This window comes from Apteryx mantelli, chromosome 3 (assembly GCF_036417845.1).
Source record: "Apteryx mantelli isolate bAptMan1 chromosome 3, bAptMan1.hap1, whole genome shotgun sequence".
Lineage (NCBI taxonomy): Eukaryota > Metazoa > Chordata > Aves > Apterygiformes > Apterygidae > Apteryx > Apteryx mantelli.
The window spans coordinates 106993820-107021412 of NC_089980.1; the positions used below are offsets into that span (position 1 = coordinate 106993820).

General features: G+C 36.2%; 1 protein-coding gene across 1 annotated transcript in view; it reads right to left on the minus strand.

The window, feature by feature from the left end:
* The window catches only part of ADGRB3 (adhesion G protein-coupled receptor B3), a 468945-nt gene that overhangs the window by 25041 nt on the left and 416311 nt on the right, over window positions 1-27593 (minus strand). Inside the window, exons 21-27 of the mRNA XM_067294133.1 lie at window positions 19234-19384; window positions 18575-18644; window positions 13657-13723; window positions 11321-11406; window positions 7811-7909; window positions 7306-7477; window positions 1057-1152 (exon numbers count right to left, since the gene is read on the minus strand). Of these exons, the coding sequence (XP_067150234.1) occupies window positions 1057-1152; window positions 7306-7477; window positions 7811-7909; window positions 11321-11406; window positions 13657-13723; window positions 18575-18644; window positions 19234-19384 (741 nt within the window). The remainder of the gene's footprint in view (window positions 1-1056; window positions 1153-7305; window positions 7478-7810; window positions 7910-11320; window positions 11407-13656; window positions 13724-18574; window positions 18645-19233; window positions 19385-27593) is intronic.

The following is a 27593-nucleotide window of genomic DNA, read 5'->3' on the forward strand; positions in this document are numbered from 1 at the left end:
CTCATGGAAGGATCATCTTTAAGGAAGTTTTTCATAATAATTTTATAAACAGAAGTATGGAAAATAGCCTGCAATATAAATTACAGTGAATAAGTGTAATCCAATTAGTCCACTCTATCTGAAACTTTATCAATTTGTTATTCAGTGGTAATTTGTTATATAACATTCTGTCGGTCCTTGATACTAAAGTAATCAGAGTAAACTTTGTATTCCCTGAAAATAGCTATTCCAATGGGTAAAAAGGAATTGTCAGAACCAAGAATGAATTTTAACAGTCGAGAATCCAAGGTCACTTTTCACATTTAAACAAATGCTATTTATTTTGGTATAGAATTCAAGTACTTTTCTGTTACATTTTTATTTCCATGAAAGGTTTATTATTTGAAAAATATTTACTAAAACTGACCTCCTTCTTGTCTGTGAAATCCGAACATTGGATTCTTTCTGTTTCACCATTTTTTTCAAGGTCATCTGCTCACTGAGCCTTGTATTTTTAGGGCCTGATCCTGTCCCCATTATGATCAATGAAAAACTGTCATTGAAAGTGAAAGGATATTTTCTCTTAATGTACACCTAATGATACTGGTAAATCCAAATTGGTATAGTAACCTATTCACTATCTCCTTAGTTCAAGCTACTAAATAGATTCCCCTTCTAGAATCTCCAGCACTTTCTCCTTGTCTGGATTAATTTGAGGGGAATATTTTTGAAGTCTTCATGAAGAGAAGACTCTCAAATGTATCAGTGCTTTTTACACCAATGGTATAAAAATTCATTATATATTATTAGATTATTTTTTCCTTGTTTTATGCAAGGATCTTTCATCATAAGGAACAGTGGTGGAAGACAGTAATTCATTGTGCTTCACTAAGTGATTATACCAATAATTTAAACTTTCTAAGAGATTTAATCAAGGAGACAATGACCTAAACAGACTTATATTTTAAAATGGTGTTAATACTTCAGCTGTGCATACTTGCCATGTACAGTACTGTAAGTTCTTTTCTTTTGGTTAGAAACACTAAATTAAGAGTCAAAGGAAAAAAAAAATCTAACCATTATTTGAGCATGTCCATTAGGAAAAGAACTTGAAGAATCTGCATTGATTGGATCCTGGCAATTTCTCAGTCGACATCTGAATGCATCTTGAACCTGTGAAAACAATATCTTATACTGATTCTTGTGCAACATTATATACTCTAATGCTATTAAAGATTAAGTTAAACTGTAAGGAATACAATGCATGGCTTTTCTTTAGCATACTGAATAAACCAGAGCCAGTCAACATAAATGCCTAACTGCCATTTCATACTTTTTCTATATTTTGTAGCTGGTGCAAAGTCTGTCAATCAATCACACAAAACCCACAGAATTAAATGTGCCAATGGATAGAATTAACTAGCAGTCAGGAATGACTTGGTACGCAACCCGAATTTCCAAATTTCTCTTGGGTGATAGCATTTGTCTGTCTTCTCACTCAGTTTGGTACAGGTCTAAAAGCAGGCTTAATAAATGTACTAACCACTGCAAAACAAACTCTGTTTTCTGCTTGATAAATGTAAGATTCTTGGAAGATACATAGTGCTCTTCTAATTAGACTTTAAAGAATAAGTCAGTTTGCAAGATGTTACTGATTCCAGGCGTAAGCTCTAACTCTGTATAGGGAATCTCTTGAATCTCTTATAGGAGTAAAATCCTTCAAACAGGGGAAACAACTTCAGGGTGAGCACAGTAATAATAATGAGTGGACTATTTGAATGGAGTCCAGTTTCTTAAAAATATAAGTGGAACTTCTCAAAAATTATTGCTTAATTAGTATGATTCATGAAGCCAATTTGAAAACTTGCCTTAAATGACAAACAGATTTCAGGAATTGCTTTTTCATAGCAAAGGCTTTGATTTTGAGTAGGGTGTATGTCTAAATAGGTATTATCATGCAACAATTTTGCCAGAAAGATGTGGTTCAACAGAGGATCCCATATCCAAAGAAAAATGCAGTTCCTGTTTGCTGACAGTACAATGCAAATATATTTTGCTGAATTATCACACATACCATGGCAGGGACAGCAAGGAGACTTTTGGAATGGAAAGGAATATTTTTACCAGTATTTTGACAGTATGCTGAAAATGTTTTAAAACTTGAATTTTGATTACATAAGTTCATGTATTCATATTAGCAACCTGACTGCAAGATGTGACTTGGAAAACAGGAACTTACTTGGGTGACCTCCAACCAAAACAAACAAGTATCATTTCTTGTCTGAATATGGAAATATTGTTAATGAAATGCCTACCAAAAATCTACATTCCATTTATTATCTGTAGAAATTATTTGCTGTCTGATTTAGAACAATTAAAAGAGAGAATATCATATTCTACTCATGGACATTTTGTGAGCAGCAAAAGAGGATAATTCATTAACTGAAGCTGAACATAAGGCTTCTCCTCTGAATACATCATATTCTGCTGCAAGCTCTTTGAGAGCTTTCACAAAAGGGAAAATGAAATGGGAAAAAAACTATTTCTTTTTGTAATTAGGAAGCCTTATTTTAAAGTGCTCAACCCTTAAATGAATAAAAGTGCTCTGCAGTCTTGATAAGTGACTGCTGCAGGTGGAAAAAGACTAATATAGAATAGAAAGAAGAATGAAGCTTTCAGCACTTTCTGTAATAGATGTTAGAATAATCTTAAATGTGCATGTTTCTTACAACATTTTCTAAATGCAAGCAACATACTATTTGAACATATCAACAGAATGTCAAATATAGCTGTGTCCATAATATTGACATATGTTGCAACCTCTAGGCATCCTCACACAAAGCAAAAATAAACAAAAAGTCGAGCTGCCTAAACACTTGCTTGCTTTTTAAAACCAGTTATTCAAAATTGTTGTTTGAATACGTAAAGACTGTGTTGTCTTTATCTTACTTTGAAGCATAATCTTGTTCCCCCCCCCTTCTAACAAGTCACAAGATTTTTGTAGAGCCAGGCAGAGCAGGAGAGGCAGATGTGATGAACGTGCGGATACCAAGGAAGTGGTTTCCTTAGCAACAGTAACCAACTCAAAGCTTTTATAACTTACCCTCTCCCTACTCATGTACCCTTTTTTTTTTTTCTCCTGCAATATAGAAATGTGGGCTTTAGATGCCAATGATGCATTTAATCCAAATGCACTCTAGTCAACAGAGCACAGCAAAAGAAGAAAACACATGCGGTTTCCTCCCATCAGCAGCAGTAACCAGAGTTACTCAGTAGGATTCAAATTAGCTTTAGACAATCTTGTGTTCAGGCAGGTCAGGCAGACCATTTTGCTCTGATAGTAAAGAAGCCTTAGCACCAGCTTTTCCTATCAGTCTCTGCTCTGTGACTTATACCGCACATTCTTCCAATGCCCAATTAAGTATTTGAACAGCAAGGAGCAGAGAAAAAAATAGTAGGCTCTCCAGGCTAAGAAGGCAACATAAAGCAATAATACCTAACTCTTTGCATTTTTCCTTCCTAATTTCCAAAGTGGTTTATATGAAATCTATAGTATTATTATGTTTATTTTAGAAGTTAGGAAATGGAATTATAGAGAGATTTGTCTTTCCCAAAGACCCTGAGCTGGTTCTGGTGGGCAGAACCAGACACAGCACATCACTTACTTCTCTTTTAGTTTTATGTCTTAGTTAGCAAACCTCCTTGGCTCCCTAATGTAGCCCTTCTCACACAACATTATTGATATAGCATACTCACACTTCTGGAAGCAGAGAAAGTAAAAAATACTTCTGCTATCTATGTTTATGTCAATATAATTAAGGGGAAACAAAAGGGGTTTATATATAACTGTAAAAGTCTCTCTTTGTAAAGTAACAATAATAAGGGCATAGTAAAGCAGGGCTGTCCTCTTTGTTTGAATTTTGTTGTGATATATTCCACCCCACAATTTTTTTCTGACAGTCAGAATTATTGTTTTGCCTATGCTGGCATGCTATAAATATTAGATCGATCCTGCAGGCTATAACTGAGATAGCTTTGTGGCTGTCATCAAGAATGATAAGTATGTTGGCAGGGTTTCACTGATATGCACTGGCAGAGCAAAACACTTTCACAGACAACAGAAAGTAACAGATGATTCTTTCAGCTGGGGAGGTATCAAGTGCGGTGCAAGGACTGCATTGCACGCTCTGCATGATGGCCACTGCCTTGGCTTATACTGCAGACTGACCTAAGGGTTTCTACAGCTAGACTAAGGAGCCAGTTTGAAACATGACTTATTGGAGTTAAGTCTCCTTCTGTATAGGAATTTGCTGCAGTTAACAGTTATGTCTTTGCTGCTGCAGACTGGTCCATACAACACATTTAAAAAAAAAAAAAATTGTTTAAAGTGCATCAACTTTTGCTTCTCTGCTGTCCTTGAAGAACTTTTCTTTTCCCATGTAAAAAAATTACCTTAATTATTTCCTCAAGTGTTTTGCCCAGTCTACAATTGAGATCTGGAGGAAAACAGAAGATGCAATGTGTAATGTCAGCTAGAGTTCAAACAGCAGTATGTCTATGCTTCTGTGTCTTCTACCACCTTTGCTGTCATCATCTTAACTGGAGCTAATCTTCTGATTAGTGGGTAAGTTGTCACTGTACCTTTATTTCTGTCTAACTTGTCATGAGCGAAGAAAAAAAACTCCTTCCCCTTTGCGATAAGGGACAATCAGATGGTACTTCAGTGCTTTGGGGGCCTCGCTGGGAAATTTTCTCATGAGGTCATTTTTAAAGTACTATGTAGATATCCTGATTAGCTGTCTTATTAGATGCCTTTCTTTTAGGATCTCAGTGTCAGGACCAGGTCTGTAACTGTCAAGATATTGGCTTAATGGAACAACTCCTTTAAGTAGTTAACCAAAGTGATGGTTCTTTGCTGTTAAATGAGATCTGTATATGTGATTTGCCAAAAAAGCAGTGAACAAAGTAAACCATAGCGAGCTACTGCTTTGCATACACAAAAACAATTAAGACTCTAAACTCCTGTATCAACATTCTTACAAGAATATATTTTTGCATACTGCTTGCACTAGAAACACTGAGTTAAAAGTGGTTCCAGTCAGGATACTCCGCAAATTTGAAAACTGAGTTTACTTATAGAAGAAAACTGATTCCACCTTCATCATTAAAGTCCTACCTGTAAGTAGAGCAAGAATGAGATGTTCAACAATATCAAAGGGTTCCATGGGAAAGAAGCGCTTTCATCAAATAGTTGTCATTAAGCTGGGAACCTGTCTTGAGTTCAAGGCTTGGGGCATTGTGGGAAGATGCATCAATCTTATTTTAAACAATCAAAACTTTTTTTTTTCCAAAATAAACTTCTGACATTACTGTACTGGAGCAGGCTTCAATTTCTTAATTTTTTACCTTCATACAGCACTATGCTATGTTACCTTTAAAATTTCTTATGGATTTTGGTCAGTTTTTTGACCAAATCAGTGACTTTGGCTACCAGGAATGTGGTGCAAGCTTTCTGCATACTTAGAAAGACAATGCTGTTTATACTGCTTCGTATTTTGAAGGTTTCATCTGCAACCTTGAGCTAAAGATACATTTTTTTAAATAAATATGGATCCTCAGGACAGTAAGTGAGAGTTGGTATACCCTTTCCAGGATAATTAATATACCCCAATGGAAATAGCAATTTCATAGACAGGAACACCAGTAGGGAACTGCTATACTTTTTACTGAAGAAATGAAGTATAAATGGTTGCAGTATCTTACCATTTTACTACGAGAATACATAAAATGGTGGATTTCAATTCTAGGGTGAAATACCCTCTCTTAAAAATATATATCATATGGGGAAGGAAAATGCTAGAAAAATAAGGGGATACATAAAATAGATTTGCCTTAAGTTGCATCTCTTATTCTGCACATCTTTTTATCCTGAATAACAAGAACAAAAAAGTGATGGTAAAAGAGGTAAGCACTTTGCACTAGGAAAGCTGATAACAAACTAAGAAAAACAACAATTTATAGCCTGAATAAAGTGGGATAGAATCAGCACAATGAAAAGTACTAATTTCTGCAAGATATTGGTAAGTTTTCTCCTTAAAAATTGAAAACTTTAATACTTTGATAGGATAATCTCATACATACACTGTGTGGGATAATGATAAAAAGTTCATGCAGAGTGGTGTACCACTAGAAAATTGAAATAAATTGTGTCACTTATACTCATTTTTGATGAATTTTTTGGTGAATTTCAATGTATGAAGACTGTGGATGGTGGAAAGGAAAACCACTGTGTGAGATTCCTCACTCAGTGTTGCCAATAAATCTCTCCTGAAACATCTTCCCATTTTTTCAGTCCTGAAGTATCCTGCCTTTGGATAGCTCCTGCCATCACAATGCTAGGCAGTGTGATGTGTTTTGGGATGTGATAAATATCCTGGAGTTGATAAATGGCAAATGCCACACTTAGGGTCTAAACAGACATGAGCTCTGTAATAGATATGCCAGTGGAACAGGTTACTCTTCTCCAGTTGGGCTTCCTCTGCTCATTTTTGATAGAGGTTCCCACTTCCACAGATAAGCGAGCAAAGATGTTGTGCGAATGCTCTCAAACCCATTTCAATAAAAATGTTAGGTTAGTTAGTAGGTTAGCTACATTAGAGAAGCTTTGCTGGAGTCAGGCTAAAGAGCACTTAATGTGATAGCTTTGTCATCAGATTTGAGTGGTGGTGAATTGGGCAGTGAGTGGCTTAGAGTTGTGAAGGGCAGGCCAGTAACATCAGCTTTTCCTAGCTGTTTTCAATGCATACATCTGTCTTCATCCTCTTTTTCCCTGTAGCTTAAGTATATTAATACCTGAGTGCGTAGAAGTGAAAGGATAGCTCAAACCTACCTACCAACCACATTTTTGCTGTGTTTCCTCTCTCAGGGACACTATAAGCAGAAATCATTTTGTATTTGAATCAGTGTTTCAGCCTGTAAAAATATATAGCTTTTGTTCCTCAAGAAAGGGGCATTCATGTTAGCATTTCTCTACACTCATGATATTGGGAAAGCCTAACACTTCAAAATAAACTGAACTTGGGTTTGATTAAAGGTGACCTCTAATTAAGTGCGTACAGTTTTATACTGATAGTGACATTTTACATCTGGAATTGATTGATCTTCCCCCTCTTTTTTCCCCCTTGTTCCTCTTTACATCTCATCATAAAATACTTTTCTCTTTCTATAAAATATACTTCTGCAGAGCAAGCTGTATACAACATTAAACAGCAGTTGAGAGATTAGCAGGAACACAGCCCTTTACAAAACTGGGAAGCCATTTCTCACCTCCCTTCGGAGAATACAATGGACCATGACAATAACAAAGCCTTGTAATGAATCAAATACTGCAAAAAGAATCTGAAATAATATTGATCTTTTGTCTGTCATGGCCAGAACTGCAGACATCCAAGTCAGGGCCAGAAGTGGCAACACCACACAGGAACTCCAAAGAGATGCCCTATTGAAAGAAGAGAAAAATGGGATTGTAAAATTGTAGGCAAATGATTAAAAGCTCACTATTAAAATAAAATTTATTTAAGGATGGCACTTTATCAAATTAACTTGAAAATCACAGACAAGTATATAACAGTGTCGGTACTTTATGTTCTAAAGAATATCCTGTATTCAGTTAATAAACACAGTAGCAATTTTTTTTGTTGTTGTTAAAAAGTATTTAAATGTGCTCAGCACTCTATACAGTGTTAGCAAACACAGTCGTCATCATCAAACTATTGTCTCACATGCACTGTATAAGATTTGTAACAAGAAGATGTAAATGATCAGGACTAACATGGCATTACTGGCGGTGGTGGCTGACAAAGCTGTTGTTGAAACTACTCCACACTTGGCACATTTGAGCGTCAAACCGCTATGAGGCTCACTCATCTGACTGCAAACAAACAGAACACCCACAAAAAGAACAAAATATTGAATTGTCACCAAAAAACGTTGCTACTGAAATTTAGCTTTTAAATATGATGTCATGCAGAAAAAGTAAGTAGACTAATTCAGGATAAATGCTCTAGGCTGTCGCAAAACTGTACTTTGTACTTTACGTTATTGTTAGCTTTAAATGTTAATGCTATGGGGGCTTCATTTCATGCAAACTCTATTTCTTCCATTTAAGCCAAAAAAGGCCCCAAATGTCCAGTGATCAAAACTGCTCAATACGCTGAAGTAAACATAAGCACCTGCTAGGATAGACACACAGAGTGAAATCCCTCTATTCAGACCACTGAAAAGACTGTTGTATCCAAACTGACTTGCTTGAGAAACAGTATAGGACATAAACAGGAGCAGTATGAAGTATGTACAATTACAGAGCATTAACAGGGAAAGAAACTTGCAAAATGCATCAAATCAATATGGGCATACTGTATAATCAGATTTGTACTAGTGATGTGAATGGCCCACTGACATCTGAAGTGATACTATTCATGCCATCTGAAGGTCTGAATACAGGGCTTGAAATGTATGGAATCTGATGAAATAAATATCAGTTGGTACTTAAAAAAAGGGTGACCTGTTTTGCCTTTTAATAAAACACAGTACACAAGCATTAAGCTCAAACCATTTGGTATGGACAATTGTACCTCAGCACCCGTCACAAGAGTTAAAGGGCAAAACGTGGAACTTAAATTTTCTTTTGCGTATATCACGCCTTCAACTTCCTGATTTGACTAAGCAAAGAGCTTTGCTATTCCATTTCTTTCTGCTATCAGAACCAGAAATAACCACAGCTGATTGAGACATGCGATTATAAACAGGGAAGATGCTTTACCTATTTCCAGCTGGAAAACGGTGAACATGGTAAAGAAAGGTAACACTTCCATTTTTTCCCCCAGTTATTGCACCTGACTGAATTCTTTCTTATTGCCAAACCCAACATTCACATGTTTTTAAACATACCACCCAAAACAAACACTGAACTCCAGTGGTTTCCATTTTGGTAAGGCAAGTGATGACTCTTGGTAAAAACAAAAGTGCTTAGCCATGACATGGTGTAAATTTGATCGTGGAGTGTGAAAAGAAGTCAGTGAAACCACACCAGCTTATGCCAGTTAAAGATCTACTCTAAAGAGCAAACCTTAAAAATGCCTTGGGTAAACTCAAACTAGGTTTGGGAAAATACTTTCCATTCTTGATAGGCAATGCTGTAATGTTATTACACTGGCTTCTTCTCTGTAGCTCTATGGATCTGTTCTCTAGATTGAAAATAACAACAGTACCTGCTGTGTTTGTAAAACCAAATATAATCCTTCTGGCTGGGCATATATTTATGCTACCCCTTAAGCCAGAAAAACTCACTGAGATTCATCAAGATGACATATCCAGTTCTTTTTTCACTTGTTGATTCACCATATACTTATTAAGGCAGAAATAGCTGGAGTTAGCAAATTTTGCCCCATTTGCTGCTTTAATTCTAAATAAATGATTTCTGTAGTTGAACTCTGAACGAACTTTTGACAGGTGTGACCTCAGTCTTTGCCAGAAAGAATAAATTTGCCTTCCTGAGCATGGCTGGCAAGAAATATTTGAGAAATGAACAGCAATCCCCTTTCTGATGGAGGCCAAACGCTGCACAAATTCCCATGCCCCAAAGAATGACTCAAGACCCTTTGTCTGCCAAGTAGTAGCAAGCAATGCTGTTGCCAAGCCACCTTCACATGCTATTACAGAAGTTAGATTGTTTCTTGATTAGAGCACCTATAGGCTTCCCTAGAAGTGCTGGATTGTTTCTGACAGCATCATTTCTAGTTCTTCACCCATTTACTTTAAAGTAGAATACCTCTTTATTAAGTTGCGTGCTTTTAGAAAGCAAGTTATTTGGTTCATCAGGAAAGTGTAGTATAAGCAAATAGATTTCTCTAGCATACAACCGAGTAGCTGAAAAAAAATGATACAGTTAAATGTAAGCTCTGACATCCTTAGAAAATGTATGAAGCCAAACCTGTGGCTGGTCCAACTTCTGAAATCACTGGAATTAGAGCAGATGTGAAGCTGATCTGCTGATTACTAAGTTATTACCACTCTTAAAATAATTTGGCTAGTTTTATAATACTCTATATTTTGTCAGAGTTATTACACAGTTAAGAAAGTTGATGGAACAATGTAGACAAGGATAAGATTAAGAAATTAATACTTTCTAATGAAAAAGGAGGAAAAGGGAAAAGGAGCACAATGAAAGCTTTTGTTTATTTTTGTCAGAAAGACAGGGAAAAGAACTAAAAATCAGAAGGATCTAATTGAAATAATATCAAATGCAAACCACCAGCCAAAGTATTTATCATAAGTCTGCTCATCTGACCAATGAATTGAACTTTTCAGGAATGGTACTGTTACCAGAATGATAAAATAATTCAAACTGAAGCTTTAATAAGTTTACCAACAGCAGTAATACACAGTAATACGAAAATATCATTGCTATCATTGCTAGAATGCAGACATTGGTGCTGTTAACTACAAGCTGGCCCAGAAGACAGAGTACTAGAACATGTAGCTGTAAAATATGCTGCAGTTTACCATTATGCAAAGTTTTGAGATATTTTCATAAGCATTAAGAAAGTGATGATGCACTTGTGAAATATTTTTCTCCAACAGGGAATGAATCTAGCTTTGCTATTACAGTACTTCTGTTCCACTGAAGAACACAGTTTTTGAAAAGAACTATGTTATAATCCTCTTTCTCATGATAAAACACAGAATTTAAATGAAACTGCAAATAAATAATCAATGACAGAGAATTTCTATTTATCTTTTTTTGTCTTTTAAAACATGGTTTTTTTTACTTTCAAATTCTGTCACACTAATTTAGAACATACTTCTGCATATATACTGTTGTAAGAACACAAGCAAATTCTTCACATAGTTAGAGTGCCAGAGTAGTATTAACCTCACTAAGGATATATTGTTGGAAAATGCTAGACACCACAGTAATTAAAGCTGACAGTTAGAAAGAAAAATAACTGTTTCCTTCTGTACATACATGTCATAAAAATATTTTCCTAACTGCAATAATTTTAGATGTGTGACATTGTGAAACCTCTGCTCAGATTTGTTCAATCCTCATTCTTATTCACTTAATACTGTTGTACTTGTGTTTTATTATGTTTAGTTTGTTTAGTTGCATTCCCTCAGGATAATGCAACTGCAACTTTTGAGATGAATGGAATCTGTTAGACACGCTGTTACACTTATATAAAAGTTCAAAGCACAATCAAATGCATTTTGGTGAATATCTGTAATTGAAAATTGGTGATACAATTTTCATATGCTTTAAAATAACCCAATTGTTGCTTACCCTGCTCTGTGTTTGAGCTTTTTATCTAGGATTCCATCTCTGGAAACAAGTTTATTAAATACCAAAATGCCAATCACCATGTTGACCTGTCAAACAGAAAACAAACAGCTGAACTTTTAGTGCCTGAAAGCAAATATTTCATCCTGAAATATTCAGAAATAGATTTTTTTTTATTTCTGAATATTTATTCAGAAACTTCCTCTTCCATGCTTGTAATATGTCCCATGTTACATGTCGGAGTATTTCATCAGAGATAATTTGGCACAGTTTCCAAACACAATAAAGTGCATATTTTTAAATAGGTCATACACACACACACACACACACACACACTGCAACAACCTTATTTTTGAATCTTGAATTCTGTCTGTATCAAGCTACATATCCACTTGCCTGCTAGCAAGAAACTTGAGAGATATAGCTTTAATATTTCCTCAGTTTTAATTGCAATCATATAACCTATTCCAGGACACAGATCAATGCATTTGAATTGTGTGCACATGGCAGACCTAGTCGTACAGCACACAAATGACCATAAACAGGTTACTTTCTAGGCACTTAACGCATATGTGAGTGTTCTCATTTATGCAGAACCAGACTGGGTTTTCCATATCCTCCCGTGCATCAGACATTGTCTACGGCATTCACCAAAATGCCAGTCATGAGCCTTGTTTGACTGCAGTTCCCTTTTTTTTGTGGGCCAAATAAATGGCTGGGGTAAGCTTGTTTAGCTCCATTACAGTAAATGATGTTATGATCGCATACATCCATTGAAGACCTAACCTAAAAAAAATCAGCAGTCAGACTTTGGCACTCAGTGGACACACTAATGGCATTTAATGGACAATTTAATGAATGTTATTATCCACTTGTATTATCGATCTAAACTCTATGCACCTAACTCTGCATGACCCTGCAAAGAGGTAATATCAAAGTCGGAATCTATTAAAAAATGCTCAGGTTTTTTGGTTTTTTTTTTTGGGGGGGGGTAGAAAAGGATGATGCTTTTTCCTTTTAAACAGATTTATAAAGACCTGTGCCAAAATACCTAATTGTTGCCAATCTCTCCTGCCAACTCTTTTTTAGCTCTTCTTATCATCACTTTATTTCAGCATTTATATGTTATATAATTCTTTCGCTTCATACAGTTAGGCTTAAGTGGTTGCATAGAACAGCTCCTTCCACAGCTACTAACTAATGGGAGGGCAAACCGCGGCTGGGAACTCAAACAGCACTGAATAAAGCTTGCCAGTTACACAGAGAACATACAGTTCCGTGTGAAAATTATGACTGGCTTTTTGTAAACATCCTTGGCTTCTCCATCATGACGGGGACTGTGAGTTGTACAAAAGGATCCTGGCTTGACTCCAGGCAATGATGAGACATACTCATGGGAGTAGTAAACATCAGTATCAGGATAATCTTTGTAGCTGAATGGCTATATCTTTGATGACTGCTAAGACTGATTCCCTTTTGCAAGGGAAAATCAGAAATAACTGGTGTTGATAGGGCTATCCTGGTACAAAAAAATGGCATAGGGGAAAGAAGAATTAGATTCAAAATCTGTAATCTCCCTTCCAGAAGTAAGCAAAAAACCCTGAACAAATTATTATACAAAAACCACACAGGCTGCAGAGCAGACAACTGATAGCCAGTGGCACATGTAGGGTGCAATTCATCTTATCCTCAGGCAGATGCCTGAAAGAGTTCTGATGATTTGGGCCCTAAAACTGTGTGCTTTTTCTTCCACTGATGATGAAATATGTCTGGGATAACTTGCTTAGATGCAGAAACCTACACTACAGATGTCTACAGTTAGGCAAAGTGAATCCTACACCTAAATGCATTTCCAGAGTTGTGCAAGACCACTGCACAAACAAGTGACATCTCTCAGCTACCATGACTTTTTTTCCTTCAAAAGCAGTAGGCAGAGAGCACTTGCTGCCCGGCTCCACCGCTGCGGCTGCCTTTGCTGGCACAGTGATACGCTGCCAGGCAGCACTGAATCAAGCCCGTCACCGAACTTCACAAGGCACTGACAGCTACGTAGATGTTACTGATAACTCAGTGATGCCTGTAACAAGTTTTGTGTGCCATCCAGCAGCACATTATTCTTTCACAGCTTCTGATGTAAACATGGAGAGATACAGACCTGATGTAAAAGATGTGACACAGTTAATTGAATCATGCATTCAAAAAACTGAAGGTATGTTAAACAACACTGAGCTTGATATTTACAGCAAAATTTAATGCTATTGTAGAGCTAAGTCTTCACAATTCAAATAGCATATTCCATCACTTCGTATGAAAATGCTAGAAATGATATTAATGTTTACCAAGACAACAGCAGCTGCAGGTCCAACGAAAGCATAAAGTAGCCCTCCTTCAAGAGACAGCCAACAGCTGGAAAGAACATTAGAGAAGAACTAACACAAATTAAAAATAAGTATAAAGTATTGCCAAGAAAACATTGATATTTACTACAGTATGAGATTCTCCTGACATATATTCAGTCCTACATGTAGAGATTCATAGGCACAAAAAAGAGAGTTAAATTACTTTGTTGATATGATGATGTACACAGTTGAAAAGTGGTCTCCATTCCTGAGCCCAGTTGTTAATGTTTCAAAAATTTTAATGCAAATTATACATATACTGAAGTGCCTAAAATTTATTATGAGTATAACATAAAATATGTTTGTAAATCTGTGTTAAATTTCCTCTAATCATGTATGATGAGTTAACTGAACAGGATTTGCCATATAGATATCTAGAAACATTTCTAGCTTATAATGTCTAACAGTTTTATACTTAAAACAATGAAAGGTCAAGTATCTATAATGTAGAACTTAATTTAAAAAAGAGGCTTCTATAAATCTACACTTATGTTATTCAGTAATTACTCTTAGGACAAGGTCTTACAGACTCTACTCTCTTTAAAGAAAAATCATTATATATGATCTCCCTGTTCTGTATTCTCTGGAATATTTTGCAAAGAACTTAACTATATTTTTAAAGTATCTGAAAACTGTATTTTCTGGTGACTTACTAATCTTGCATACTTTGTCATATGGCACCCAGGCTTTCACAGAAAACCATCAGATTTCCAAACACAGAATGCTTACAGAATCAAATTCTAAGTATTTGATACAACATGATGTAAAGCTTTCCATGTCTGCACATGATCAGGAGCCGCACACACTGAAGTAAATGCAGCTTTGCTATTTTCCTAGCGATTATGCATTCAAAGAACTGCATGTTTATTGGAATACACTATCACACCTACATCTAAGAAAACACAATTATATGCATTCAAATAATTTACTTGAATGTCACATCAAGAAACAATCACATTAGAAACATACAGATTTTTTTTTTATTTCCCAGTGTTCTTTTTGTACTTTTGAAAACCAAGTAAATTAAACACAAACACATCATAATATTAGCAGTCTGTTATGGCTGGAATTTTAACTGCAAAGAAAAAAAAGTGTTTCCCATTGCAATGAAGCTATGCGAAATCTGCGAGTTGAACCCAGCTGCATCAGAGTGTTAAATTCCAGAATGATAAATTGATATAAATAATTTATATCTGTTTCACTATTAAAAAGGTAATACTTGTTATGCTATTCTACATCCTATCTCAAAAACCATTACAGAAGTAATGTTTAATTTATTTTTGTAATGTCAAAGAAAAATGTTTTCAAATTTTTTTGCAATGTTTGTTGCTATTTTTCCAACCACTAGGTTATTTATTGTGAGAAACTGAGAATATGGGCTTCTGAAAAGGAGGAATATATTCACAGTACATTACCCTACCAGTGTGAACTTTAAAACTCAGTGAAAATGACCACTGTGCATAACTAAAATATATAATTAAAATGTTCATGTTTATTAGCAGATAGACACAACAGTCCATAAAAACTGTTGACATATTGTGTTTGGAATGCACTTTGAGTTACCTGTGCAGAAAAAAGAGTCAACGAGGTTTTTTTAATAGAAACAAAAAAGTTTTCATCACAAAAATCTGTAAAACCCTCTCTCATGCCCTCAAGCAGAACGGCTGATAGAATGACTTCCATTCGCGAATAAAGCTGGGAAAAAAATTGTAAAGGCTGTCTTTTCTTTACACAGTCTCAGTTTTCAACAATCTGAATTTTCAACAATCTATGATGTGATTAGTACAATATACTCAATATCTGTCAGTTAATAACTCTGAAATGCACTGGTTCCCAACCTTTTTAAGTTGGAGACTTTGTGAAGATGGATTCTCAGGTACCTTCTTACATTGTAAGAGAATTGCTGACAGCTTTCTGACCATTTTTTCTTTCTTCTCTTCTTTTTCTTTGCTCTAATAGCTTTTTTTTCTGTGCTTTATAGTTCTTTTTGTTTTGTTCTCCTGTTCTGTGTTCTTTCTCCCTGTTCCCCACATAGCAGAAAGCCATATAAATTGACTAGTATTAAGATCATCCACTGCTGGTTTTATGGGACCATGTTACACGGACATAAATTCTGCTGAATGATGAAGTATCTGTAGATTTGCTTGTGTGTGCCATACATCCTCAGAGTAGTTCGATGCTCTCTGGGAGAGTGGCACCTCCTTTCAGGACAGCATGTCTATGATGAAATTTTAACTTTTGCTCATGTAATGAATTCCTACAACTTAACTGCACTGCTTATTAATACATAGCACTGTATATATACAGCAGTATGTCACAGTGGTTTATTAACTATCACTTGTAGTGGTGCTTTTATGGCTGTGATCATCTGAGGATAGGCAGCAACAATCCTTATTAGATCCAAAGAAATAGTTGGAAAAAACAATCACTCTTTCAGACAAATGAAACTTCCTCAGATATCCTGAAATACCAGAAAGCTTGTCACTGTGTTTTTTACTATTTTTAGGAAATCTTTTCTGTTTGTAACTGTGTATCAATACAAGTGCCAGTATGAAATAGAGTTTTCATATGTGGTTTTATATGCACTATAGTATAATTGTCTAATAAGTAGAGCTGCATGAAAGAGGTAGAAATCAGAAGCTGCTTAATCATGGAATTGGTCCACCCTCATCACTTATTTATACATAATTGCCCTGTGAAACTGAGATCATGATGTTTTATGTTTCAGAGCTTTTCTTTATAGCCAATTTATTTCTTACTTAAAATCTTCAAAGATCCTTGGGCCTTTTCCCTTACAATCAATCTCTTCATGTGTGGGACTACAGGACTACAGGACTGGAATCAATTGCTTTATTTTCATTCATAATTTTCCTCATTTGGAAAAGTATTTTTCAAAAAATAGGAATAGTTTGCAACAAGACATATTTCTGGTGTTGGCACATGTATATCTGAATACAGCCAAACAGGCCAAATATTCCTTAGTATAAGCACTTCAAAAAGTGCTTTATGGTAATGCTAAAACAGCACAGAATCTCTGCTTTCCTGCAGCCTAAAAGCTAGAGGACACAGGCCTTTGTTGGCAGTTCTGAGTCTGAGTGGGACAGCAATGGCAGTGGAGGAGGAAACTCCTTTCCGCTGTTTTCTCTGTATTATTGTGATGTCAGATGTCAAGAAAATGTATTTGCAAATAAGTTATGAAAGCTGCATTTTTCAGTCTTGAAACTTCAATTTGTCCTTTTGCTCCACAGTACTGTGTCAGCTGACTTTAGATATTGGGAGAGGAGCTGTTATGTGTACAGACCCACACTTTCTTACTTTCCAGTTCACCCTTAATGTATGATTTGTAGCTTTGTCTGAATATTTCAGCATATCCTCTTCTAAAAATGCGATCAAGCCAGGAAGGAAAAGGAACCAACATTAACTGAAGTCACAGATGAATAACTTCAGTAGAATAAATGCAATGGGATTGATCCTGTAAGGGACAGGGCTAGATCTACAGTGGGATGTGGACACTGTAATGTTACAATTTGTAATTCGCATAGCTTAACAGATTTCCAGTCCTGGTTCCATGACTAAATAGTAAAAAAGCCAGTGAGATGAGCTCATATTAGCTAGAAAAAAATGACAGAGGAGCAGGTCTCAATATAGTGTCCAATGATTCCCAGACATAAGTGCTGTCCCAGCAATAAGTGCTTCAATTAGGTAAGCCGTTCCTCATTAAAAAAATGCAAGACACATGTTCTCACACTTTAAAACTTAAGAGTTCGGTGGTTAAAGCAGGTATTAAATAATAGGAGATTTGGTTTTTTTTAATTCTTACCCACCCAGAGCTGGAACAAGGACTTGAAGCCTACTCTCCCATGTGCCAGCAGAGTGGGACACACGGGACAGGGAGGGGGGAATCCTGTTCTTACTCAGTGATGATGCTGAGCAAAATAATTTAATATTCATTGAAGCAAGGACTTGACCTAACTCATCCACATCCCTGATGAATGCCCTCATTACCAGGCTAGAGAGTCATGTTTCCTCTCTTTCTGTCCAGATGCATACTTAATTTCTTAGGCAACGTGAGGAGAGCTCCAAACAGGGAGACTGAGGGAAATGCGCTCCTGCATACATAATATCTCAGTGGTTAGAGCATTCTGTTGGCAGGCAGGAGACTCAGGCTAAACTCCTTCTTCCACAAGAGATAAGGGAACAGCAGCCTAGCTAAGTAGTGAATTTTCCCAGGTGCTAACTAAGCACTGTAACTAGCCAGGTGGCTAAAGAGGAACTATATCAATAAGATGTAAATAAAGTATACAGGCCTCCTTGCTGTCTCTCATGCATGGCCCAATCCAGGAAATGTGCTGGATCAGGCACTCCAGGAGAGAGGGGATACATGCAGGTGCTATTTTGAGATCTCTGCGGGACTTTGGCTCCAAGCTGCCTGCAGACATTAAAGCCTAGGTAGTGGTATACATACTTGGCGGCAGAAACCTGGGTGCCAGAAATACTTTTGCCAGTACAGTTGCAGACATGTTTAGAAGTTGGCAAAAGTTAACCACAGCATTTAAGGATCTTCTTGGTAAATTTATAAAAAACTAAGTCACTTTGTGGATCTAATCCTCAGTGCTTCTGAAAGGCTTGCTGCTTCAAGTGCTCACTGGAAATCCAGGATCCTTGGCACTTGGCTGAGCTTAGCCCAAGACTGGGATGTGGTTTTCTTTTTGTTCTTCTGTGGATCACTCATTGATTCCTAGGGCAGTTCCAAAGGTGAATGGATACCTGTAGGCCTTTAGACTATGCTATAAAATTCCTGATGGCTATGCAAGTCTTGCTAATTAAATACAGAATTTATCATTTCAGATTGACTTACTAGTGAGTTGTTCCATATCCTTTTGTCTTGGTAAAGCCTATTGATATTGCAACCACTAATGCTGGTAGACCTGAAAAAAATCAAAGTAGTAATAACCATTAGATGCTGAGCAAAATATTGCTGTTCTGTCTGGACAAGAAATGACAGGCCAAACTAATGCAAAATGATCAATTTTACATGGAATGAATCATTTAATAAAGTTCAGTGCAATGGCAGAATTTTTTTTCTCAAGCACTTGCAGGGAGGGGGACAGGGTTTTCTACCTATTGTGCATCATTTTGATGTAGTTGACTTACTGATACATTTGACATCTTCAAGTGAACTCCTACCAAAGACTTCATGAATATTCAATGAATATTTTCTGTTGCTTTATTTTGATTTCTTGAGATTACACTACCTTGCTAAAAATCTACAAAAGTGATGTTAAAACACAAATATTACAGAATGCTGAAGTATATACACCAGCACAGCTTGAACTAAAAGATTATATTGACATTTGAGATAAAATGGAAAGTCTCCTAATCTAGTTTTCTGTTTAGTAACATGTGCTGTTTGCAATCTTTCAGGTTTACTGAAGAAAATGATAATACCCTTGACATTGTTACTGCATTAAACATTACATTCCAATGATTCTGAGTAAATGAATTTTATGAACTTACCCCATCCAAGGCACAGGAAACGTTTCCTTATGAGCCGTGTCCTAATTTTTCCAGTAACAGCCATATATGACTGCCACGCTTCTGTCAAAACCCAACAGAATGAAGCTAAGAAGAAGAAGTGTAAAAATGCGGTGGTTGTGGTGCAGATGCCCTGCAGGAAGCAAAGAGAAGCTCATGCTGAATACTTAGCGACACTTGTTTCTCTTTTCATTCCAAAGACTTGTCATATTCTATCATCTTGACCTTTATCTTTAGCATCACCTCTCTCCTTATGGTGTAGTTGCCACAAAGAGCGAGAGAAAGAAAGAGAGAGATGTTCATTTGGATTAGGCAGAAGAGATTGGACTGTGTTCCCTGACACTCAGTATGCAGAGCAGGGATGAAAACCAGAAAACAAAATTTTCAGCCAGATTTTTCTCTACATGTTTGCTTTGACCAGGCATCATCATGACTCCACTGAGGTGAGCTGGTTACAAAGGTACTGCATATAGAGCTGAATAAAGAAAATGTGGGGTTGCAAATGCTCCTAATTGTCAGCTTTGTTTTTTTTCCCCTCAAACGTACACATCCTGACTGTAAATCTGAATTTTAGCCAATAGATTAAGCTTTATTTGATTTTTCATTTAAATCTTATAGAAGGTTAACCTATCTGAAGCTCTTTGGATATACTGCCTGACATCTCTTTGGTCAGGTTTAAGGGACCAGTACTCTGGATATTGCTTTTATGGGTGTCAGTCATTTGTCATCTAAAAAGTACTTTGAGCTCATCCAGTCTAGGCTCTCTTTTGTCACTGTGGCTCTTAATTAATCTTAATGTTGTGGCTTACATAAATAAGCTTGCCTCTTTCCTGGAATAAATTATGATCCACCCATCACTGTGTTGCTTGAAATGCAGTTACAGGCTATAAAATGCATTGTGCATCGTACCCCAGAACCAAAACTACACTGTTAATGTTGAGAATAAGCTGCATTTATCCTTACAACAACTGTGAGTGTCAAAATCATATCAAGGCTAAAAAAATAATTCCATACGCCTGATAGTAGCAATGCAAGATCATAGTTCAGAAATTTGAATATTATTTTTATGTTTATTTCTTTATGTAGCATACACATATCTGCAAGTTATTTTACATGCACATAATAAAAGGCTAGTAGATTTTTTCAGGACATACTAAAATCCCAGTTCAGGAAGCTATTTAAGGAGAGAATATGCAAGTGCATAATTTTATACAGATGTTTGAAAACATTGTTGAATCAAGGCCTATAGCTAGAAAAGTTTGGGAAGGGTAAAACAGATATACCACTAGAATCCTATTTGGTTCATTTTATATTCTTAATTACTTTCAGATCTTCTGGTTTTGAATTTTTCTTGTGTTGATTTTCCCAGTTTCTCATCTGAAACCAACTATATTGCTACAACATACTGTACATTCTCTTGTGTTATTCTTCTTCACCCCAATAGTTTTCTCGAAAAAGTAGTTCATCTGAAACTAATCTGAAAACTGTCAAACTGCACTTTAAGAGTCAAAAAATTAATAATTTACCACTATGAATTTAGAGACTTTGCATTCTAATCCTGGGTCAAACTGTCTATTTAAGTTTGCAGGTTTTTTTCTATATAGCTATATGCAAGAGAATCGTTCTTTATTTTTTAAAGAGCAAACAATGTAAAGATGTAGAAACCCAATAAAACCTGAAAATACAGTAGTTATTGATTTATTTTAGAAACATATCTAGGATATGTAAGAGGGAATAAAGGAATTACTTTTTTTAATAATAGATCTAGTATTTCAGGCTTTCTTCATCTCAGAGATCCTGAGTTTTATTCTGATTTCACACTGACATCACTCTAGTATAACTCCACTGTATTAAATATTACTGACATACTTGATTTACAGTCAGATTTGTGATATTAGAATTAAGATCTTGTTCTGAATTCATGGATGCATTTTATTTGGATACGTTAACCTTTCTGCATTGGGAAATGTTGCCTGTCAAAGCATTCAGATTAGACACATGGAAGATTATCAGCTCTCTTGATGAAGAGTGAATTTTTCATGAACAGCGAATTTCTAAAAATCTAGATAACCAAACAAGTGTTGTTTTAGAGTAACACTAAAAAAACCCCAGTGCAGTCACAGATCTAAAATTGGATTGAATCATATTGCTGAACTGCATATCCACATTAGCTATCAATTAAAAATTAGCATTACATTGTTCATAAAAAGATCTTGTCTTATTCTTGTTGAAGTCAATAGAAAAGCATCTAAATGACATGCAGAATCAGGTCTGAAATACACACCTATGAATATATTCCGCTAATAATGATATGGAAAAAAGCTTAAAATTGTCATATAACAAAAAGACACTTCTGACTGTTTTGCTACCTCAAAGAAAAAGATTACAGGCATGTCATTTAAAGCAAGTTACTATTCCCTATATATGGTGAAAGTATTATAGCAATGGCCAGTGAGCAAAATCTTAGATTTTGCCATTAATCCTTAAGTTTAGATGCCCCCAAAGTATGTGGATTTATAAAATCTACGCCATTAAAGCCTAAATGAGAACAAGATTTCCTGTGTTTCAATAAAAATGTGGTCAAATCAGATGGATTTTCAGCAACCATGAATAACACCACAGCCTTATATATGTGCTTCTGGTATTAAGCTGAACTGAAGTAATGATTATTTTAATATCTGAATGTTCACACATTAGAACAGACATAGTTTCCTATTATATAATAAAACATTTTTGTTTTTCAAAAAATTGGACATTTCTGATATCCATTCTGAAATTTAGTTTTGCCATCTTGAGATTTCACTCTGTCTCACACTGGTACATTTAAAGCAGTTGCTTCCAGTAAGTCAGCTGGAGATGACTGTGCAACAGAATTTTCAGCTATCCTGATTTAGCATTCATCTGACAAAATTAGTATGCAACATGACTGCAAGCTCCACAATTCTACATCATTAAATTAGAACTGTTGTATCTCACTTAAAAAGAAACCTTTTTTTTTCTGGTCATTTAGATCCTTAATTCTTGGTTACAAGCCAAGCACTACTGTATCTCAGTTATGACTCTCGTTCCAGAAGCAGTTGTAATGGTACATCACTGCAGTGCCATTTATAGAGAGTTGCAAAGTAAGTTTTTGCCTTTCTCTTAGACAAAAATGTATAATATTCTTTCTGGATTCCTTTTAAAAATGTCAGCAGAACAGTTTCAAACTCTTATAATGAGTTAGAATTTTTTTCCTCCTCCTGTCTTTGGTAAATTGCTGGCAGGAAAAACTGTGAAATATAAATACTTATTTAAAATGAAAGCTATACAGGGAAATGCACAGTAAAACAGAAAAAGAATATAAAATACGGAAATGTCCTTTATCTTAGTAGCTGACTTATATGTTACAAATTCTAACCATACAACTTCAATTTGCCTTCCTACCAATGCTTTTGTAAAACCTAACATGTTCTATAGGAAACAATATTTGACAAAAAATTACTTTTGAGGACAGCGTAGACTCTTTCAGGCAAAAACTGCCTATGTAAAACACAGTATTACTTACCCTGAAAAATATGAATATAGTATTTCTGTTATAAATTTGTAAATAAAAACAAATTCTGGACTTTTTGATGAAAACACTGCTAACTGTTATGGCTGACCGAGTATAGACTTTAGGATTTAGCTCATAATCTATCCCCTGTATTGAAAGAAAGACAGATGATAATCTAGTAAAAATATGGACATGGCTGTTGTGAAAGAAAGAACCGTAATGAAAATATTAACAATCATGTTGGTCACAGAATCGGAAAATAGGAGAAGCAAATTTTATTCGAAAAGGTCTGTGCGGTAGCTGGAATATACTACTGTTGATTATAACCAACTCTTCTGAATGGCAGGTGGGCACCTTTAATGAACACCAGTGACAAGCCTGTATCCCTGATGCAACTATTTGCATCATACACCATCGGAAAGATGCAGAGCAGCCTCAAAACATCAAAACTGCTGCAGGATCGTGATGACAGAATCATGGGCAGGCAGTGCTCCGCGTGAATTCAGCCTCCCTCTTCCCCCCGCTGAGAGAAATAGTCACAGCAAGTGAAACGCCCGGTATAGCCATGGGCTCAGCACTGTTGACCAATACCCCCATGGAAATCTGGCTTTTAGCTGCTCCTGTGGTCTTTCCCTTTGATAACAAATAAACAAGCAATGTCTGGGAAAGTGCTATGTTTGGAAAGTCCATTTCCAAATAGGAATGAATATTCATTTTCACCAAGGCTGTCATTAAATGGGGCACTGAGCACTTCTAGGTAGGGAGCCATAATTTTACTAAGTACCATACCTGCATTTCTTTCTTTCTTGGACTGCTCCCAGTCTTTCCTTCTCCCTCTCGTCTCCCCTCCTGGCGAGGAAGTGCTGCTGCCACCCAGCCCACCCATGACGCAGGAGCTGTGCTGCTGGATCCCCCTGTCCTCCACTCGCACGCAGCCTCAATGTGTCAACCTGTCCGCACTATAGCCGTCCACGTCCTCCCCGTTTCTTTAGGAGGAGCTGCTTCTTATTTGCTTCTAATTCTAGTTTATTAGAACTCGCTGAATTAATTACCTGTGCTGAGCACCTGTCAACTTGCACCACATTAATTTTAACAGCCTAATTTATTCACTGCTATTCAAGCTGCTGAAATAAAGTCAACTCTGTTGCTCTAACCTTCTCTTCCTCCCATTCCTGTTGTTCTCAGCTCCCCATATTTAATTCTAGTTATGAGTGGGGGAAAGGAGCTTTTCTGTCCTCAAAAAGTACAATTCCAGGAGTTTTAACTGAGCCTTAAGTATTTAGCTAGCTTGAAGTGCGAAGATGTTTCATTCTTTTTAAATAAATAATATACTGTTGAAAGCAAGAGCTCATGGCAGGTATCAAATTATTTTCTTCTTTCCTTCTTGTAGGAGATCCAGTCAGAATAAGGTTACTGAAGCACAGCTGGGAAACATAACAAACAGTGGAAATTCAAAGCCACTGATTCTAGGGCTTTATTTTTTAATGCAATAAAGCTGAATGTTATCTAGATTTATCCATTTTTATGACCTATAAAAAAGTTTAAATCCATCCTGAGAATAACCATTTACCAGGATTTTTGGAGCACCTGATTTTTTTAATAGAACTGTGTTTTTTGAATAGCGATGTGAACAGATCCTCCACATAAAGACAAAGAGGGTTAGCTAAGGATACTTGATTTTCCTACTTCCACTCAAGCAGGTTCTTTTTTCTACAACAAGTTTCCTCTATCTGGGTTCTAATAAAAAAATTCTGATAAATAGTGTAAGAATCAAAGCTACTGGAAAGTAAAGGAGAAAAATGAAATCTGTACTGGTGATAGCAAAATGAATAGGGCTAAAATCCACTCAGCTGGATTTTGTCATCAAAGAGAAATGAAAATTAGTAGGAAGTCATGTAAATAATAAAACTACCTAAAGATTAAAAAAAAAAAACCTTAACCTTGATTTAGCTGTAAAGAGATAAGCGTAAGGAGATAATTTAAATGGGTGCTAATTTTATTCTTATCAAGTCCTGACCGTAGACAGAACATACAAAGAAAGAGCACATAAAGAACACAACAAAGAACAAACAAAACAAAGAACAATCAAAACAAAGAGCAAACAAAGGACGTACCAAAGAAAGGAAATATAATTCCATGTTAAAGTCTGTATTCAGTTATTGGCTTTTTGTGACTCTCAAGTCCTCAACTATGAAACAGGGATAAAGCAGCTTATCTTTTCCTTTATTTTCAATCAAAAACATGATTTCATAAAGGAAAATTCTGTTTCTTGTTCTTTGTTTTTTTTACTGATTTGTTTTCTTTACTGATTTAAACAATAGAGCAACTTTGTCTCAGGAATGGCAGACGCTGCCAGAATACTGGAATACAGTGTACTGAACAGATAATACTAGAATTTCTAGAGCAACTTGCCATGAAACAATGGACAGACTTTCAGAGGCTGAGGGATGGACAAGTAAAGGCTTGCATGTCACAAGAGGTTTTTTTTGGAAGAGAGACAGAACTTAAATGACAAAAAATATGGTAAAGAAGTCGGCCTTCTCTAAAATATTTGAAACTGTTACAGCCGTAAACTCCTGAGAAATTATAGCTGCAGACTTTCAGGTTTCTCTTCCAGGATCATTCATATTAGTGGCACCATAAAGCCACTTGAAGGTACCACTTCAATAAAAAAATTCCTTCGCTCCTTCCTTTTGCTGCACTAGAATACTGCTAACATCACTTGATCAAGCAAAAACACCAGGAAATCTAAAATAATATGCTATTCATATTTTAAATCAAAAGCTATAGAAATTTTAAGTTCAATTAACTTATCGATAAACTTTTAGATCTTCTAAAAAAAGTTCTCTAGTGCCCTTTAAGGTTGAAAGCTCGAGTGGTTTAACTTCATTACACTGTGTTTGTTTTCTGCACATGATACCCTAAAATAATTAGCATTTGACATCATGACGGTTTTATGTGAAGAGATATGCATAGTTAAATATTGTACTGCAGTAGTCTATATGTTGTACCAGACAATGTGAATGGCAACCTTGCATTTTTGCAGCAATTAATTTTTTTAGTACAACAGCAGTAGGTTTTGAATAGTTATGTGATGTCTCACTACAAAGATAATGAGTGATAACTGAGGACACTCAATTTTTCTTCGCCCTCTCAACCAGTTTTTTGTCCACAACAAATGAGATGCCCTTCTAGGTTCTGATACATAGCTTAAAAGCTGACTGTGAATGCTGCAGTTGTTTCTGCAGTTCCTTTAGATTAGTTTGTGACTATCCTTTCACAGAGGACGTCTATATCACCTACAACATCACAAAGCCACAGGAAGACATTTTCAGTATCAAGTTTTTATTTTTGTTCTGTATTGTGTGCTAATTATCACAATGGTTGCTAAACTTTGGGGGCATTACATGGTCCAAGTCTCAGGGCACAATGTAATCTGTTCAGCTATTTTGATTTTTGATTTGTTTGTTCTCTCTGTCATGTCTGATCTTCTGTTCTGGATTCATTCCTTTTAACTGACAGTATGATTCCAAGTATCCCAGTGCAATATTGAAAGTGTAACTGAAAAACACTTACACTTTAAACTGTAAGTTTTCTCTGCATTTTCACTTCCCAACCATACTTTAAATATCTATCTTCTAGTTTTCACCTAAAGCTCTTCTAGATGCTTTACCAATAGATTCAGCTCCTGCTCCTCTTCTTCAACGTTTACCTGGAAGCTATTTCTGGAAACTACTTCTCTGTGAATAAAGCATTTACAGTCTTCATTCATACCTACTTATAAAGGAGATCAGTCTCCCACTTTTTCCCCAGGTGTAGAGTCTAACAACACAGGTGCTGATCACATTCAACCTCCCAAACCATGTGGAACCTTCTTTTGAGCTTCTGCCCTTTGCAGTTATTTTCCTTTAAAGTTCTGCTTTGGTAGCTGTGACCTCTGTCACTCATACCAATAACTTCTGCATTTTAATTTGATACCATATAGTTGTTCTTTGGCATCCCTCAGTTATTTCTAAAAAGAACTGCTGGTTTTTATCCAGACTAATTCCTCTGCTAGCCGTTATTCTTCTCCAGAGCTCATAATGTATGTAGTACAAAATCATTCCATTAACTGGATGTGAAAGGATAGTCTGCTAGTTTGGGGATAGAAAAGTATTCCTGAAAGTTGTTGCATCTGAAAACCTTCCTCCTCTGTCTTACTGCAGAATCTATGTTTATGCTAGTAAAAAAACCCATATAGTAAAGGCCAAAACATGGGGTATGCACTGGCATGTGGTCTTTAGTGATAAAATGTTAGTATGTTCCTTGGCACACTTTTGACCTTGGTCAGATAGTGCTCTCCCAGACCAGGCCTGAGCAGGCTGAAGCATAGCCTGAGCCAGGACCCATGCCTGGTAGTCCTTCTGCACAGAGCTATCCCCCTGCCTTGGGAGGACTCGGTTGTAGAGATGCAAGCCATGTTGTGCCAGCTGGCCTCAGGGCTATAGAAATCCATTCAGTGTTGTTTGTGGCATTCTCTGGAGATCATCAGTGCTATACTCAGGTTTGTAAGGTGTTACTCAGAATTGCTTTCTCGGTGGCATGCCTACAGTAAATTGAAAGCCAATTGGAAGTCAGTCGTCATACAGTTTCCTTACGCTCCCTCGTTTTAGTTTTCCTGCCGGTTTGGACTGTTATTGCTAGTTTATACTCAAGTGAATGAGCTCATCACAAGCTGTATCATAGAGCAGGTTACTCACAGGCAATTGAATTTCTTCAATTACAGTACCTTGCAAGTGAAGCTCTTCCCTTCTTGACTTTGTCCTTTGAA